We start from the raw sequence: 17,589 nt of genomic DNA on the forward strand, positions 1-17,589 counted from the left end.
TTGCTGTTGGTCTCCTTTCTGGGAGGTCATTTCAACTTTATCTTTCCACTTTCTGTGGACATTCTCATCTCTGTCATGATTTTTAATTTCCAAAAGTTCTTTTCTCTTTCTGTTCTTTGAGTGTTCTTTTTTTCTCAGTAGCAGTTTGTTTATTTTTTTTGAGACAGGGTCTGACTCTGTCCCCCAAGCTGCAGCACAGTGGTGTGATCATGGTTCACTGCAGCCTTGACCCCTGGGGCTCAAGTGATCCACCCACCTCAGCCTCCCGAGTAGGTGGGACTACAGGTACACGCCACCACACCTGGCTAATTTTTTTATTTTGTGTTGATGGGGTCTCCCTGTGTGGTCCAGGTTGGTCTCGAATTCCTGGGCTCAAGCGATCCTCCTGCTTGTGTCTCCCAAAGTGTGGGATTACAGGTGTGAGCCACCATACCCCTCCTCAGTAGCAATTGATTGTTTTCTGAAGGTAGTATTATTTTTTACTTCCCATAGAACTTGAATTGTGAGTGTAGGTGTGTGTGGTGTGTATGTCCATATCTTTGTGCATGTGTGTGTATGTGTGGGGGTGTGTGCATGTGTGGGCCTGTGTTGGGAGCGTTCTCCTGCCTCCTTCCTGTCCGTTCTCCTCTGTGCTCCTCCCCTCCTCTCCTCTCCGGGCTGCTGCACAGTGAGCCTTACCCTGACTGCTGTCATGCAGGCTGACTTCTCTGCAAGCATGGAGCGCTGAGAAGCTGGTGAGAAGCCATGTACATGGATGGCTGTGCTGCCAGGGCTGTGTATCCCTGGGGTGACCTGTCTGGATTGCAGGTTCTGGAGGCACCCAGATGCTAAGTTGGAGAGTTGAGTCCTCCAGTCTCCGGCCAGCCTTCTGGGGGCACATCTGGAGGGGAGAGGGGACTTGGCACGCAGCGCTGGGGGCACGCGTTTCCATGGGCCTGTTTTCGTCCTACGCCTGGAGCTCTGCACCCACCTCTTCAGAAAGCAGACCTCCTGTGTGCTGCCGTGGGAGGCACAGGGTTGTGGGGGTCCTGCTGGAAGTCTGCATGTGAACTTCCAGGCAGCTCTTCAGAATCAGTGAACAGAATCAGTGAATCCTAATCCAGTGTCCATCAGGCTGGGGTGTGCCCAGTCCCTCCGCCCCAGGATCCTAATCCAGTGGCCATCAGACCACCAGTGTCCACGCCTCAGTAGCCTCTGGCGCAGCCCAGCATTGACATCTCTGCCCATCCCTGCCGCCATTTTCTTTGTCCTTGCTGTTTGTGCCTTTCTCATTTACGTCATTTCAGTGGGGTTTCAGGAGGGAGCAGAGATGCACGTTTTAACGCCGTCTGTCCTGTTTCAGTTGAATCAGAACTGCTTGTTGAGGAAATGTTTCTGCCCCGACCACGTTTCTCCATTCCCTCAGGACACAGAAAGGCTGCGTGCTCTCTTTCCAGCTGCCCTCCACAAGGCCAAAGTCATGGTGGTGACTGCTCCCTGGCCTCACGCAGCCTTCTTATCTGTCCCTCATTGGCACACAACCTGTTCCTTGCTGAGAACTTTGTAAAGGGGGAAGGTGGTGGTGCCAGCATTGTAGAATTTCTACTCGGCTTCTGGAAGGAAATGGGAGGGATGACCCAGGACAGGTCAGGGCACCAGGACAGAGAAGATTCAGTGTTTGAATTGACCATTCCACACAGCCACTGCACTGAGAAACTTTGATTGAAAAGCTAGCCGCTGGAAGATTAGTATTCACCCGGCGGCTCACTTGCCCTCCCCTGGCATGTCACCAATGCTAGTCCAGCTTTTTTCCTGCTGAGGGATGCATCCTCTCTTCAGAGACCTCCTGGCTGACAGCTGTCTGAGCCAGCATCACTGTGGCAGGTTACCCTTCCTCACCTGGGTTTCGTATGTAAAGAAAGTGGATTTTAGAGGCAGATGAGTTTGGGTGTTAGTCTAGGACATCTCTTGTTTTCTCGTGTTTGAATGTTGTGTCTGCTTTCCTTCTGCCATGGACAACTTAGCTATCTGCTTTGAAACTGAACTGACACTGAGTTGGCTTTAAGAAGTTCCCAGTATACAGTGGTGTAACAAAACTCGAGTTGAAAATGAGCTGTTTTAGCCCATCAGAGAGAAGATGGTAGAAAAGTGGGTTCTGAAAGCAGTGGTGTCAGGCACTGCGTGAAAGAGATAATAGGCCCACTGGTGAGTTTTTAATACTGAACTGGATCATAAATCTGCATATCAGAATGCTGATACTTGGATTAAAATATTTGATTTTTGAATTAAGCTGTATCTGGACATGTTTAATGGCGACTGCCTTTCCTTTTCAGGGTTTGTCAATGAGACAGATTAGATTCAGGTTTGACGGGCAGCCAATTAATGAAACCGACACTCCAGCACAGGTATGGAGCTGGCTTTGCGTGGTTCCAGGGCGACTTCCGATTTGCGTTGGGTAATTGCCATTTGGGATATGCTTATTTGAGAATCGTAGATGGGAGCTCATACAGAATGCCTTCCTTTTTTTCCTTAATGATATTGATTATTAGATTATTTATTTTTCAAATTTTAGATTTAAATTTTCAAATGAGAAAACTGCTTTGCAGACATCATTCTTGCTGTTTGGAGATGGAGTGAGTGCTGGGCCATCCTCACTGTAAGGGAAGCGGGGGTGTGAGGACCACTCAGTGGCCCCTTCCTGCCCATCCTCTGGACACTTGCAGTTGTAGCCCGTGTGCAGCTCAGGGGCCGTCTGGATTCTTGTGCCTTTTAAGTAACTTGCACAAGTGACGTGGGGGCAGAATGTGCCATCACACCTGATCATCCGTCTTTACAGGTTGTTTCTCTCACGTACCTGTCACATGCCGAAATGAATGAGATTTCATATATCACGTCGCAGGGCATCATATTGTCGTGGAAAGAGCTTTGGACTTGGAAACAGATTTTTTTTTTTTTTTTTTGAGATGGAGTCTCGCTCTGTCGCCCAGGCTGGAGTGCAGTGCAGGCTCCGCCTCCCGGGTTCCCGCCATTCTCCTGCCTCAGCCTCCGGAGTAGCTGGGTCTACAGGCGCCTGCCACCGCGCCCGGCTAATTTTTTTGTACTTTTAATAGAGACGGGGTTTTACCATGTTAGCCAGGATGGTCTTGATCTCCTGATCTCGCCCACCTCAGCCTCCCAAAGTGCTGGGATTACAGGCGTGAGCCACTGCACCTGCCCAAAACAGACTTTTTTTAAAAAACTTGGTTCAAATTGCAGCTCTTATCATTTGTCAGCTGATGGCCCTGTGACCAAGAGTCACTTCATCCTGTGGAGGCTCAGTTTTGTCTGTCTGTAAATGGAGCTTTTTCTCCCTTTCAAAGTTGTGAGAATCCACTGGAATGTTTTATGTGGAAATACTTTTGCAAAACATTTAGTATTTTAAACATTTAATATTCAGTATTTAATAAATATTGAAAACATCTTTGCAATAAGTATCCATTTCTAGCTACTTTACGAAATCTACACACCGCTAAGAAGTGGCAGCTCTGGGAGTGTTCACCAGGGAGAGGCTGCTGAGAGCAGCTGAGCAGGGAGGGCCTTGTGGAGTCTCCAGGACTTGACTGGGAGTCAGGGGGCAGGCTGTGGACAGAGGGACCAAGAGGCAGAGGGAGCCCTGCCTGGGGGCTCTCCCTCCGGCCCGTAGTGTCGGTGGCAGGGTGAAGGTGGCCGACAACCCTGATGGGACTTCTTTCCATTTGCGAGCATGACTGCTTCCAGCCTTGCTGAGTCTCTGTAGGAACTGGCAGAAGCTTCCTCTTGCTCAGAGGATGGAAGATGATCAGGGTGGGTGTTTTGCACCCACTGTGTCGGGAGGAGAGAAGTGAGCGGGGGTGTTTCACCACCTTGCCTGGGCTTTGAACGGGGAGGGGCGGGAGAAGCCAGCCGTGGACCCTCACTTGATGGGCCCTTCTGTGAGCTGGGGGCTTTGGCTTTCATGGCATGGTCCCTGGCACTTGGTATAAAGCGCATGGCTCCCGCAGGTCCTAGGACTCAGTGCTGCTAATCAGATGTTCTTAAGTAGACTCTGATTTTGTATAATTTTTCACTAAGAATTTTATACATTTCAGTTTATCTTCTAGACTCAGTTTTTCTCTCAGTTAACATTTAAGCTGTGAATCTGCTTTTGTGAGTTTTGTTAGGGGAAGCTTGCTGAACCGTAAGGGCTGTGGTGAGCACATAGCAATGCCTCTTCCATGCGTGCTGAGCTGCAGTGAGGGGACGGACAGGAGCCAAGGTGGGAGCAGGTGATGTCGCTAGTGTCAGGGAACACTCATGCCAGGGAGGATCTTCCTGCTCTCTGATGAAAACTAACAAGCTCCCCTCTCTCTCGGTGTGCCTGCTGTGACAACCCTGACAGCTGGAGATGGAGGACGAGGACACCATTGACGTGTTCCAGCAGCAGACAGGAGGTGCGCCGGAGAGCAGCCTGGCAGGGCATGGTTTCTAGAGGGCCCGTCCCCAGCCCGGGCCGTCCGTCCTTGCATTGCTGTTGAATGGTGAGCACGTGACCATGCCGACCACAAAGGCGTCTGCGGAAACTCGAGGACATTCACCACAATGATTTTCCTCTCTCTGATGTACTTCAAGTGCAACTCGAAACTATATCTGCAGGGATGAATCTGTAACTTAAATTGGGCCAATCAGAATTGTTATCTTTGTTCAGGTAAAATGAGTTGCAAGGTATTTTGGTTTTTTTTGTGTATTCATTTGTGTTTTTCCCCCCACCTAAAACATTTTTTAACCCCAGAATTATAGCCTGAATGTTCGCTTTTAGTCTGGCCAGGGACCTGACTCCTGAGTTGCTGCCTCTCCCCCGCTCACTCCAGTCACACAGAGAATTGGTGTTTCCCGCAGTGGGGGTGCGGCTCTTGGACAGGTAATGGGGGCAAGGTGGGTAGGGAGGATAGACTGTCACTTGCTGTTATAGGCACAGGTGATTAAAATGCTAAATATTGCAAATGTATGCTTTGTCAGTATATGGAAAAGTTGAAGGGAAAATACTGGAATGCTTCTTCAAAGGTTAAAAAATAACTGGGTCCTTTGGTAATTTGACCCCACGTGCTCTCTGGCCCTCAAGCATGTAATCTCGGGGTCTGAGGCCCAGGACCCACCCCCTGCCATCCCTCCCACCCCACTCCCTGCTCAGTACCTGGCGTCGGTACACAGGCAAGGACTGGCACAACCAAAATTGGCTTTTCTCTTCCTCTTAATATTGAAGAAATTCCCACATTTCTCATTTGGTAATGGTGTTGTGGCCTCAGATTTCTTCCAGTATTTGCTTCTGATGAATAATTATGGTCTATACATAAAAAAGTAAGATTAAGTATTGCTGAATTTGCAGTTACGTTGTCGTGTAAAAGAGCTACTTCCAAGTGTGGTTACAAATGAACCCATGGAATGATGACTTCATGTTCTTCTCGTGGGTTTGTGCCGTGCTGCTTTCCAACTTTCCAAATATGTATTGAATTTATGCATTAGTCTGGTGATTTCAGTTCTGTGAAATATTTTGGGATCTATACCAATTAAACATTTTCATAGTTCTGCCTACTGTCGTTCCCTGAGGCTCCATTGCTGCTTGGTGGCCATTCTCTGCCTTTTTATAGTCACCTGAACCACCACCCATCATCTCTTGCTTGCTTGAAATCTTGCTGAAATGTTCTCATTTCCTGTTTGCTGTATGGGCTCGGGTGGGATGTTTATTGGCTCTGTTGTGTTTATTCACCAATTTGTACATTATTTGTTGTCCTTTACTACTGTAAACAGTAAATATAGTTTGGTATTCTGTCTCTTGGCTTCTACTAAACACTGCATTTGAAGGTTGGGGCGTACCGGTACAGTTCAGTGTTTGAATTGACGATTCCGCGTGGCCACTGCACGGAGAAACTTTGATTGAAAAGCTAGCGGCTGGAAGGTTAGCATTCAAGCATTCACCTAGCGGCTCATTTCCCCTCCCCTGGCACATCAACAATGCTAGTCCAGCTTTTTTCCTGCTGAGGGATGTATCCTCTCCTCAGAGACCTCCTGGCTGACAGCTGTCTGAGCCAGCATCACTGTGACAGATTACCCTTCCTCTCGTGGGTTTCGTATGTAAAGAAAGGGTGGATTTTAGAGGCAGATGAGCTTGGGTGTTAGTCTAGGACATCTCTCGTTTTCTGGTGTTTGAATTAAGTCGGCTTTCCTTCTGCCATGGACAACTTACCTGTCTGCTTTGAAATGGAACTGACATTGATTTGGCTTTAAGAATTTCCCAGTATGCAATGGTGTAACAAAACCCAGGTTGAAAATGAGCTGTTTTAGCCCATCAGTTGAGTGAACCCAAGGTGAAGGAAGATGGGCATCTGTGGAGATGGAATACGTGATTCACTTGCACCAGGAAGAGTGCACGGATTAAGGCACAATACAGAGACGGGGACATCCGCCAGATTCCCTAGGCAGCCTGAGGCGAAGGGGCTGCCAAAATCCACGAGGAAAGGGATGTGTCTCAGGCAACATAGGTTAGATGAGAATAATGGCCAAGAGCATATGTGGATGTATTAGGACAATGCTGCTTGAACTTCCATCCACAACACCTCACAGCAGAAGAACGAGCAGGATGTTTTAAAAAATTTTTAGAGACGGGGGTCTCACTATATTGCTGTATTAGTGCATCGTCACATTACTATGAAGAACTGCCTGAGACTGCGGTAATTTATAAAGAAAAGAGGTTTAATTGACTCATAGTTCTGTAGGCTGTACAGGAAGCGTGGCTAGGGAGGCCTCAGGAAACTCATGGCAGAAGAGGAAGGAGGCACGTCTTACATGGTTGGAGCAGGAGGGAGAGCAGAGGGAGATGCCACACACTTTTAAACAAGCAGATCTTGTGAGAACTCACCGTGACAACAGCAAGGGGAGAATCTGCCCCCATGACCCAATCACCTCCTGCCAGGCCCCTCCTCCAACACTGGGGATTACAATTCAACCGTAAGGTTTGGGCATGGACACAAATCCAAACTATAAATCAGTTGCCCAAGCTGATCTCAGACTCCTGGCCTCAAGTGATCCTCCTGCCTCAGCCTCTCAAGTAGTTGGGATTACAGGCGTGAGCCACGGCGCCCAACAAAGGCATGTTCTTGAGGTTGTCTTTTCTCTGAGATTTATGCGAATTGTGCATTTGGAAAAATAGATTTGTTGGGATTACTATTTTCAAGAACATTAATTATGAGAAACTGAATCTTTGGGTTAAATTGATGCTCCTGGAGGAGAGAGGCCCTATTTATCCTGGTATCTATGCCTGGCGTTCCAAGTGGAACTTCTCCAGTTTTTGCACCGAAAGGAACCCCTACTCCCAGGAAACTTGTCATCTTAGCCATGCTGCAGGAGTGCCCAGCTGGAAACGCGTGATGTTCACGGGAAAGCCCCACCGTGTGACATGGGTTAAGCTGTGAGGTCCTTTTTATATTTCAGAACTTCAGTTGCTAAAGATAGAAGGCATTAATTTTATTCTGTACAGTTGGCCTCTCCAGGGTGTGCTGCCATGCAGTATTACACACTGGCTGCTCAGAACCCCTGGGACTCCAGTGCCACTTAGATCAAGTGAGTTGAGAGTTGCACGAGTTAGCCGATTAAAATACAGGATGCCCAGCTAAACTTGAATTTCACACAAGGAACTGAACGATGACCATGAAAAGAAATGTTGCAGAGAGCCTGGTTCTCTGAAGATAAGGTGGTGTAACAGCCCCGTCGAGGGGAGAGACTGCCATCTTATTTCAGCAACTCATATTTTGGACTTTTGTCACTTGAAGCCGAAGCTAATCCTGATAGAAGCTGTAAACCACATTTCTGAAAAATAGTAATTGGAGAACATACAGTGTTCTACAGTAAGATGTCTGGAAAAGATTGACAAAATTATGAAAATATCCAGCATATGATGTTATAGTGAGCATCACGGCATTGACAGTAATGCTTTATTGCCCATATTTCCCATAACTGGAAAAGGGGAGCTGCTTTCCTTTAGTAGCACTGGACAGAAACGCCTTGGGGTGTGGGGTGCTGTCTGATTAGAGAGAGCAGCTCTTGAATGGGGGAGGAAACACCTCCATTGTGACTTTTTGCACATTGCATTTGCACAAATTACTCTCTGAAACAGTCTCAAAAAACAATGTCATTTTTATAAAGCACTGTGGTCATTTGAAAAGATAGAGGTAGACTGAAATTCTGAATTTTAGGGAATTTTCCTACAATATGCATACTTGTGAAGTTTGCATTGTTAAATTTCATTTGATTTGACAAATCCGTATTAAGAGTATATGGTGTCCAGGTACAGAGGCTGCCCCAGAAACAAGACAGAAGTAGGCAGAGAACCTTGGCTCTCATGGAACACGGTTTTGGTTAGAAGCAACAGATAAGGGTAATACATTTATAGCATGCTAGTAAGTTCTATAGTACGGTGTGTTGCGTAGGAGTTGCAGAGAAAAAGGTATGCGGTGAAGGCAGGGTGGTGATGGTCTAGGCCACACTGAAGAGGCAACATTTGAGCAAAGACTGAAAGAGAGTGGGAAGAGTCTTGGACCAGAGCCGCCAGAAGAAAGTGTTTCCGGGGTGGGAAAAGTCAGGGACTCTGAACGAAGCCAGGGCAGCTGGAGTGGAGTGAGAGGGATGTCCGGAGGGTCTGGGAGGACGGCGGGGTGGCCCAAGGCAGAGCAAAGCACTGCAGGACTTCAGCTTTACTGAGTGAAATGGGCGGAGCAGCGTGTGAATGTGATCAGACTTCTTTTACAGGGATCATCTGCAATGCTGGAAGGGAAAAGACAAATGAAGAGGTTATTGCAACGAACAGCCAGGCAAGAGATGCAAACGTTTTTTGCAAAGGTGTGTGTGTATATACATCCTTGCACTGGACAGCCACGAAGCACTCACTGTGAAGTAAGGATGTGGGTTCAAATCGCTCACCTATTCACAGCGGGTCAATCGGGAAAGCACTCCCACTCAGTACAGCCATTACGGGAAAAGGGCTAGCTCCTTACAGGATCCTCAACTGTGGAGAGGCCAGGAGCCCACGCGGGGCGCTGGGGATTCTCTCAGCACCCCAGGGGGTCGGGCAGGGACCCGAGCCGCGCCCTCCCTCCCGGGGGTGCCCTGGGGTCGAGGCTGCCCAGCGGAGCTGGCGGCTGTCTCCCTCGGAGTAGAAGGTGCTGGACCCGAACTCCAGCGGAGCCGCACAACACGTGGAGAAAAAGCGCCAGGACAGCCAACCTTCCCACCTTTTCACACCTGAAACCCGGCCGGCCGGGGGCGGTTGGAACGTTCAGTGCGGACCCGCGCCTCAGGCGCCTTGTTCCCAGCCTCCGACCGCCCCGCGACCTCCCATCTCGTCTCCGCCCTCCCTCCCCAACCTCCATCCTCCCCGCTACAAACCCCGTCCTCCCGCCCTTCGGCAGCGCGCGGCTGGCACGGAACAGGCAGCGCACACACTAGAACAGGCGCCACCGTTCAGGAAGTCTCTACAAAACCAGGATCCTGAGGCCTCTGTAAGTGCCGGGACCGGAACCAACCACGCAGAGCGACTAAGGACGGGGCAAGAGCCGAGAGAACCCGCTGCCGTCCGTTGAACTCCCACCACCCAGACAGCGCGCTTCCGCGATTGCGCACGCGCGCTGCGCACCACGCCCCGGAAGAGTTCCTAGGCCCGTGACGGTGACCCGGAAGCAGCCCCCGGTGTCGGGGCAGGAGGGACGCGCGCGGCTGAGGTGAGGTCGCTCAGCGCAGCTGTTGCGGGGCCATGGCGGGGACGGCGCTGAAGAGACTGATGGCCGAGTACAAACGTGAGTTCGGTGATCTGGGCGGTCAGCAGCGTCCCGCGTTCCTGCTCCCGGGTCCGCGTCGTCCGGTGGGGATGGGGCAGGGAGCCTGGCGGGGGAACCGGGCCCGGGGCCTCCATCGTGAACCCCGCTGTGGGTCCCGCGGAGCGCCGCTCTCTGCGCCCGCTGCCCGCCCTCACGCGTGAAGTGAGGAGAAGCCTTCCCAGCGTCAGTAAAGGCAGCGCCGGCGCCGTGTTAGTTGAGAGCACACACAGTTGAGTCTTTGCGGGCTTTTTTTTTCTCTTTTCTATTAATTGTTTTCTTGGCAGCCTTGAGAACGTGCAGTGAGAGGCCTGAATTGCTGCTGAGGAATTGGGGGGAAAAGTGTGTGCGTTAAAAGGGGAAAGACTCGTTGGTGGAGCTTTGGTGAAAGGTCAGATTTTGGCTTTCCCTCCAGTGAAGGAAAAGGGCTTTTGAACAGTGCCACCTGTCACTCCTCCTAGGTAGTGTTGGGAAAACCTCATGAGTGCTTTCCTACCCGGTACATTAGATATTTCTAATGTCTGAGGAGAGCGAAGGGAGAAATGAGAACCTAGGAGCACTCGGCGTTCCATCGTTTTACACCGAATTCCCGCTCGGAAGAACTGCTGCCAGAAGTCTTGGAATGCCATTGTGTTGAAAGCGCCAGAAACCTGACTCGCCGGCGGAGACAAGATAGTAGCCGGCTAAGAGCAGGGCCTGAGGTCAGACCCGGCCTCTCAGCTCCTTAGCTCTTTGACCTTGTTCCTCTCTCGCAGTCTCTGCAGTTTCTTTATCTTAAAAGGTTAAAGTTGGTACTGCAGGTGAAGTGCTTAGCAAAATACCTGATGTGTAAACTCTTAATAAAGTTAGCCGCTGCTTTTGTAATTAGATTGAGGGTAATTTTGGAAGAAGGTTAAAAATAGGCTGAACTAATGAATGTGATAAAACAGAAATAAGTGGTGAATATACATGTAGCTTGATTTCGTATAGCTGTATTGGTGACACTGCACAGTGAGAGTTGATGTTTGACTTAAGCAGACCAAAACATTGCAAATACAGGTTCACTCACGTATGGTCATTCATCCCTTGGTATCTGGAGGGGATCGGTTCCAGGCCCACCTGCAGATACGGATGCTCAAGTCCCTCCTATAAAGTGGCGTGGTATTTGCATTTAATGTATGCATAGCCTCTCATAACTTTTAAATCATCTCAAGGTTTACTTATAGTACCTAATGCAGTGTAAGTGCAGCGCAAATAGTTATACTGATTTTTTTTACTTTTATTTTTAAATCGTTATTTTTTTCAAGTATTTTGTATTCCTGGTTGGTCGAATCCATGAATGTGCAGGAGCAGATACGCGGCCTGCTGTAAAAGTTCAAATAACGCTCGCCACCTAGTGTCTGCTAAAGCAGAACGTAGAGGCACACTTACTTTCCCGCGCACTTTGCTTTATTGAGTTTCACTTCGCAGATATTGCATGTTTTACAAGTTTACAAGTTTTTTACAAGCAACCCTGCATGGGACCAAGTCTGTTGGCACCATTTTTGCTCACTTCGTGTCTCTGTGTCACATTTTAATCTATTACGGTGATCTATGATCAGTAATCTTTGATGTTACTGTTGTAATTATTTTGGGGCATCACGAACCATGCCCATAAAAGATGGTCGTCCTAATAAATGTTGTGTGTGCTTCACTGACTGGCTGTTTCCCCATCTCTCTCCCGGCCTCTCTCTTCCCTGAGACAAAACAATATTGAATAGGCCAGTAATAACCGTACAGTGGGCTGAAGTGTTCAAGTGAAGAGTTGCACTCCACCCACTTCAAATCAAAAACTAGAAATGATTAAGTTTAGTGAGAAAAGAATGTTGAAAGTCAAGACAGGCTGAAAGCTGGGTCTCTTGCACCAGTTAGCCAAGTTGTGAATGCAAAGGAAAAGTTCTTGAAGGAAATTAAAAGTGTTGCTCTGTTGAACACAATGAATAATAAAGTGAAAAAGCCTTACTGCTTATGTGAAGAAAGTTTTAGTGGTTTGGATAGAAGATCAAACCACTCATAACATTCCCTTAAGCCAAAGCCTAATCCAGAGCAAGGCCCTAACTCTTCAGTTTTATGAAGGCTGAGAGCAGTGAGGAAGCCGCAGAAGAAAAATTGGAAGCTAGTAGAGGTTGGTTCATGAGATTGAAGTAAATAACCTGTCTCCATAACATAAAAGCACCAGATGAAGCAGCAAGTTCTCCAGAAGATCTAGCTAAGATCAAGATGAAAGTGACTCCTAAATTAAGCAATAGATTTACAAGGTACGTAAAATAGCCTTATGCAGTATTGGGAGGAGGAGATGCCATATACAACTTAAACAGCTGGAGAGAAGTCAGTGACTGGCTTCAAAGGACAGGCTGACTCTTGTTAGGGGCTAATGTCGGTCACTTTAAGTTGACTTTGAGTTGAAGCCAGTGCTCATTTATCATTCAGAAAATCTTAGGGCCCTTAAAAATTATGCTAAATCTACTCTGAGCTCTAGAGATGGTACAACAGCCTGAATGACAGCACATCTAAGTACAACATGGTTTACTGAATATAAGCCCACTGTTGAGACCTACTGCTCAGGAAAAAAAAGATTATTTTCAAAATATTATTGCTGACAGTGCACCTGGTCACTCAAGAGCTCTGATGGAGATGTATAAGGAGATAAATGTTTTTATGCTTGCTAACACAACACCCATTCTGCAGCCCATGGATCCAGGAACAATTTTCACTTTTATTTAAGAAATACATTTCATAAGGCCATAGCTGCCATGAAAGGTGATTTCTTTGATGGATCTGGGCAAAGAAAATCAAAAGCCTTCTGGAAAGGATTTATTATCCTAGATGGCATTAAAAACATCTGTGATTCATGGGAGGTCACCGTATCAACAACAGGCGTTTGAAAAAGTTGATTTCAATGCTCATGGATGACTTTAAGGGGAGGAGGCAACTGCAGATACGGTGGAAATAGCAAGGGAACTGCAGTTAGAGGTGGAGCATGAAGATGTCATTCAGTTGCTACAATCTCATGATCAAGCTTGAACAGATGGGGAGTTGAGTCTTATAGATGAGCAAAGAAGTGATTCTTGAGATGGGATCTACTCCTGGTGAAAATGCTGTGAACATTGTTGAAATGACAACAAAAGATTGAGACTATTCCATAAACTTAGTTGATAAAGCAGCGGCAGAGTTTGAGGGTATTGACTCCAATATTGAGTGAAGTTCCAGTCTGGGTAAAATGCTGTCAGACAACATCACAGACTACAGAGCAATCTTTGGTGAAAGAGTCAGTCCCTGTGGCAAACTTAATTGTCTTATTTTCAGAAACTACCACAGCCACTCCTGCCTTCAGCAACTACCACCCTGATCAGTCAGCAGCCATCAATATCCCGGCAAGACTGCACCGGCAAAAAGATTATGACCTGCTGAAGGCTCAAATGATTGTTAGCATTTTTTAGCAATAAAAATTAAGCATATTTTGGCAAATAATTTTTTTTTTGAGACAGGGTCTTGCTCTGTCGCCCAGGCTGGAGTGCAGTGGCACAACCACAGCTCATTGCAAGCCTTGACATCCTAGGCTCAAGCTATCCTCTCACTTAATCCTCCTGAGTAGCTGAGACTACAGGCACGTGCCACTACACCTGGCTGATTTTTCTGTCTTCATCTTGACCTCCGTGTTGTCAGGGTTTGACGAAAGTGACTCCATTTTGATTCTGACAATGTTCATACTAGAACAGAGGATTGGATATGGGGAACTGTTACTTCTGTGTCCTCATGGGAAACCTGGCTGGTGGGTCAAATGCGTAAACACCTACCATTTCTTGGTGTCCTGGTTTGTGTTTGTGTCTCTGTTTTAGTTTTATTTTAGTCCTGTTTCTAGGGTGAGGCTAGACTGTGAGCAGCCATTTTCTCATTTTTATTGAGAAGAAAATCATTAAACCCCTGCATAGGAAATTAAGTTCAGGCTGCTGCTTCAGGCCAGTCTTTGCATTGTTGAACTTGTATTTTCTAAGGATATTTTCATTAGCAAAGATATGTTCTCCCTTTTACTCTCCTGACAAAAGCTTCATCTGTTATTTCAATTGTCAATTAGTTTGCAGTAATAAAACCTAAATAATGGTTAATTTCCAAAGGTTTGTCACAGAAGTGTATTGTGTGTTTTTACATGTTAACATGAAAGTTTGGACCATGTGTGGAAGGTAGAACTCTAAACATACCTCCCTAAGATTCACATGCCCTAGTTATTCAAGCACTTTCTAGTACTGTGGTGGAGGGCCTTTGGAGTTGTAAGTAAGGTTACTAATCAGCTGATTTAAAGAGAGGGAGTTTATTCTGGATTACCCTGGAGAATCCAATAACATAAGGCTCAAAAGCAGGCAATGAAGGCAGGATGGGGGCGGTCAGAGAGATTCGACATATGACAGGATCTCTACCTTTTGTGGCTGGCTGTGAAGATGAAAGGAGCCCTGAGCTGAGGAAGGTGGGCGGCCTCAAGAAGCTGAGAATGACCCCAGGACAACAGCCCTGTGGAACTGAATTCTGTCAGCAACCTCAATGAACTTGGAGTGGCAGCCCTGGTGAGACTCTGAGCAGAGAACTAGCTGGCCCATGCTGTGTCCAGACTTCTGACACTTGGAAACTCTGAGATCATCAATGAGTATTGTTTTAAATCACTAAATTTGTGGTAGTTTGTGTTACAGCAGTGACAGAAGATGAATACAGTATGTTATTGAGGGGACTTTGTTTTTCCCGTATCTTAATAATGTGATAAAATTTAATGTTTATTTTTTGTGTATCATTTAGTGTTTTTTTGTGTGTATCTTAACATCTAGTTTGTCCTCATAACGTATTTTAAGGTAGCACATTCCAGTATAAAGGTGGACTTGACAGAATCAATCTCTACATAGAAGGGGTTTAGATAGATTTGGATAGATGTTCGGGCCCACTTTATTGTATTTGGGAATAGTCATAGAACTGCAGAAATTTAGAGGTGGTGGGACCTTGCCTGTGATTCTGTTCAGGCCCCCTAATTTTACAGATTTTGTGGAATTGAGCAACAGACAAGATGATTTTGCCTAGGTTCACAAACAGGGGAAAAGGAGAGCCAGGAAAGAACTCAATTGTTCTAAACTGCTGTCTTGTCTTGATGTCCTGTTTTTATTCATCATCCAGCCTTTCCTAGGAGTGTCAGAGATAGACCTAGGTAGAAGTGGGCTGCCATACAAAGTGCTACCCATAGAGGGCTTAGCACAACAGAAATTTATTCTTTCATAGTTCTGGAGGCCAGACATCTGAAAGGTGTTGATGGGGTCATTCCTCCTCTTGAGGGCTCGAGGGGAGAACCCTTACTTGCCTCTTCCAGCTAATGGTGGTTGGTGGTCTTCCTTGGCGTTTATTGGTGTTCTCTTGCTTGAGGTAGTGTAATTCCATCCTCTGCCTCCATCTTCACATGGCCATCTTCTCCCTGTGTGCACTGGTGCCCGTATTCTCTCTTACAAGAACACCAGTAATTCGGTTTAGGGCCCACCTAATTGATATGACCTCATTTTAACTCAATTACATCTTTAAAGACCCAATCTGGTCCAAATAAGGTTACAGTCACAGAGCCTGGGTGTACCTGAATTTTCAGGGGACACTAACCCAGTACAGTATCTAATTCCTATTAGATAAGATTTAATTACTATTAGATAGGATTAGAACCCAAAACTTACGTGTATGAAACTGAGCTCTAAAACTGAGTTCCTGCGTTTTCCACTGTCATTGTTCATACAGCCTTCCCCCCTGCACTCACAGCAGCCTTGTTCTTCCAGTTGTTGGGCTAAAATCCTTAGAATTTCCTTAACACCTCACTTTCTTTTATAGCCATGTGTAATCTGGTATCCTTTCTTCAGACTTCATCTCAACCTTCGCTCACTGCTCCCTGCTGGTCCAAGCGCCTCTCACCTCTAGCCTAGATTCTTTCCTAGAATCCAGCTGGGTCCTCTACCTCCTGCTCTTGACACATTTTCTTCTGCCCTCAGTGTGGCAGAGAGTGATCACGCTGCCGTGCTCAGGACCCTTGTCGCAGTAGAACCAGAGTCCTCACAGTGCCCTGTGCTCTCCCCTGGCTCCCTCTCTTCCAGCCCTCCTGGCCTAATTGCTGTCCCCTAACTTCCGGGCTTGATATGCTCCTCTCCTGGGCTGAGTGCAGTGACACTTTCCTTCCCTGGCTGGTTTCATCACTTCTGCCCTCCCTGAACCACCAGACCCAGTCTGTCCCTTCCTGTTACTGTCGTGTTTCCCCATGATGTCCCCTTTTTAGTTTTTAAAAACTTTATTTTTGTAGAGACAGGGTCTTGCCCAGTTTTAAAACTTTTGTTGTGAAGAATATTGTATATGTGGAAGTATAGAAAAGGTGTATGTTCAGATTAAATGATAAAATGAATGTCTGTGTCCATGGCACCAGTTGCAATGGAACAGTGGCAGCAACTTGGAAGTCTTTGTGCTCCTTCCTACCACCACCAAAACTTAACTGCCGTTCTGAATTTTGTATAAGTCTTTCTTTTCTTTATATATACCACTTAACATATTGTTTACTTTTACCTGTTTTTGGACTTAGTAGAAATGGAATTATGCAATATATGTTCTGTGAATCAAATCTTTTGCTCAGCCTTGTTTTTGAAATTCATGTATGTTGAAGCATTTACGATCGTGTCACTTAATGCCAGGGTAGTGAGAAACGTGTTGTTAGATGATTTCATCATTGTATAAACATCCTAGAGTGTACTTACACAAACCCAGATGGTACTGCCTACTACACACCTAGGCTATATGGTAGAGCCTGTTGCTCCTAGGCTACAAACCTGTGCAGCCTGTGACTGTACTGAATACTGCAGGCAAAATGTAACACACATCATTAGTGATCAGAATCTCTCAGCTCCATTAGAATCTTAGGGGACCCTCTTTGTATATGCAGCCTATCCTCTACTGAAACGGCATTAAGTTGTGTATAACTGTGGCCTTAGTTTATGTTCACTGTTGAGTAGTGTTTCATTTTGTGAATAAGCCACAATTCATCCATTCAGTCGTAGGACATTTGAGTTATTTCCAATTTTTTATTTTTACAAATAATGCTGCTGTGAATGTTTTTGAATATGTGTATTGGTGAACACATTTGGGTCGTAACACAGGGTCACAGAACACTCATAATCAGCTTTCCTTGGTAATGCCAAACTGTTTTTCAGTGTGGTTGTCCAGTATGTATTTCTTTCAGCAGCAGCTGATCATTCCCAGCGCTGATCATGGTTGCTAACACCTTGATGGTGTACTGTATTTCGTTTTTAGCGATCTGATGAGTATGATGTGGTATCTTGAGGTTTTAATTTGTACATCTGTGATTCTGAATGAAGTGGAGCATCCTTTCGTGTAGATAGGCCATTCATGTTTTTTCCTTTGTGAAATGTCTGTTCATTGTTTTTTAAACCAATTTTAGATGAATTGTCTTTTTCTTATTGACTTGTAGGAGTTGTTTATATAGTCCCATCCCTTTTTGTACCCCTAATCTTGTGTTGGTTATGTATGCTATAATTATTTTATCCCTGTTTGTGCTTCATCTTTTTAGCCTTTATGCTGTCATTTTTTCCCCAGCCACCTTAAAAAAAAAAGCTTTGAGGTACTATTGACGTATAGTAAACTGACATATTGAAGCATACAATTTGGTGAGTTGTGATATGTGTGTATTCCCATGAAACCGTCACCACAGTCAAGGTGATGA

The 17,589-nt window shown here is 46.3% G+C and overlaps 2 protein-coding genes across 7 annotated transcripts in view; both read left to right on the forward strand.

The window, feature by feature from the left end:
- SUMO3 (small ubiquitin-like modifier 3) overlaps positions 1-5,804 on the forward strand; it is a 16,134-nt gene extending 10,330 nt beyond the window's left edge. Inside the window, exons 6-7 of the mRNA XM_012002599.1 lie at positions 2,313-2,384; positions 4,376-5,804. Coding sequence (XP_011857989.1) covers positions 2,313-2,384; positions 4,376-4,465 — 162 coding nt within the window. The 3' untranslated portion in view covers positions 4,466-5,804. The remainder of the gene's footprint in view (positions 1-2,312; positions 2,385-4,375) is intronic.
- Positions 4,404-17,589, forward strand: part of UBE2G2 (ubiquitin-conjugating enzyme E2G 2) — a 37,292-nt gene continuing 24,106 nt past the window's right edge. For 2 of the 6 annotated variants that reach the window (XM_012002478.1, XM_012002479.1), the window contains exon 1: positions 9,500-9,818. In XM_012002478.1, coding sequence (XP_011857868.1) covers positions 9,776-9,818 — 43 coding nt within the window. In that variant the 5' untranslated portion in view covers positions 9,500-9,775. Of the gene's footprint in view, positions 4,515-9,499; positions 9,819-10,123; positions 10,228-17,589 lie in introns of those variants that run through there. The other 4 variants (XM_012002481.1, XM_012002480.1, XM_012002484.1 and 1 more) reach the window with 4 other exon arrangements.

The sequence above is a fragment of the Mandrillus leucophaeus genome, unplaced genomic scaffold, assembly GCF_000951045.1.
Source record: "Mandrillus leucophaeus isolate KB7577 unplaced genomic scaffold, Mleu.le_1.0 Scaffold69, whole genome shotgun sequence".
NCBI classification, from domain to species: Eukaryota; Metazoa; Chordata; class Mammalia; order Primates; family Cercopithecidae; genus Mandrillus; species Mandrillus leucophaeus.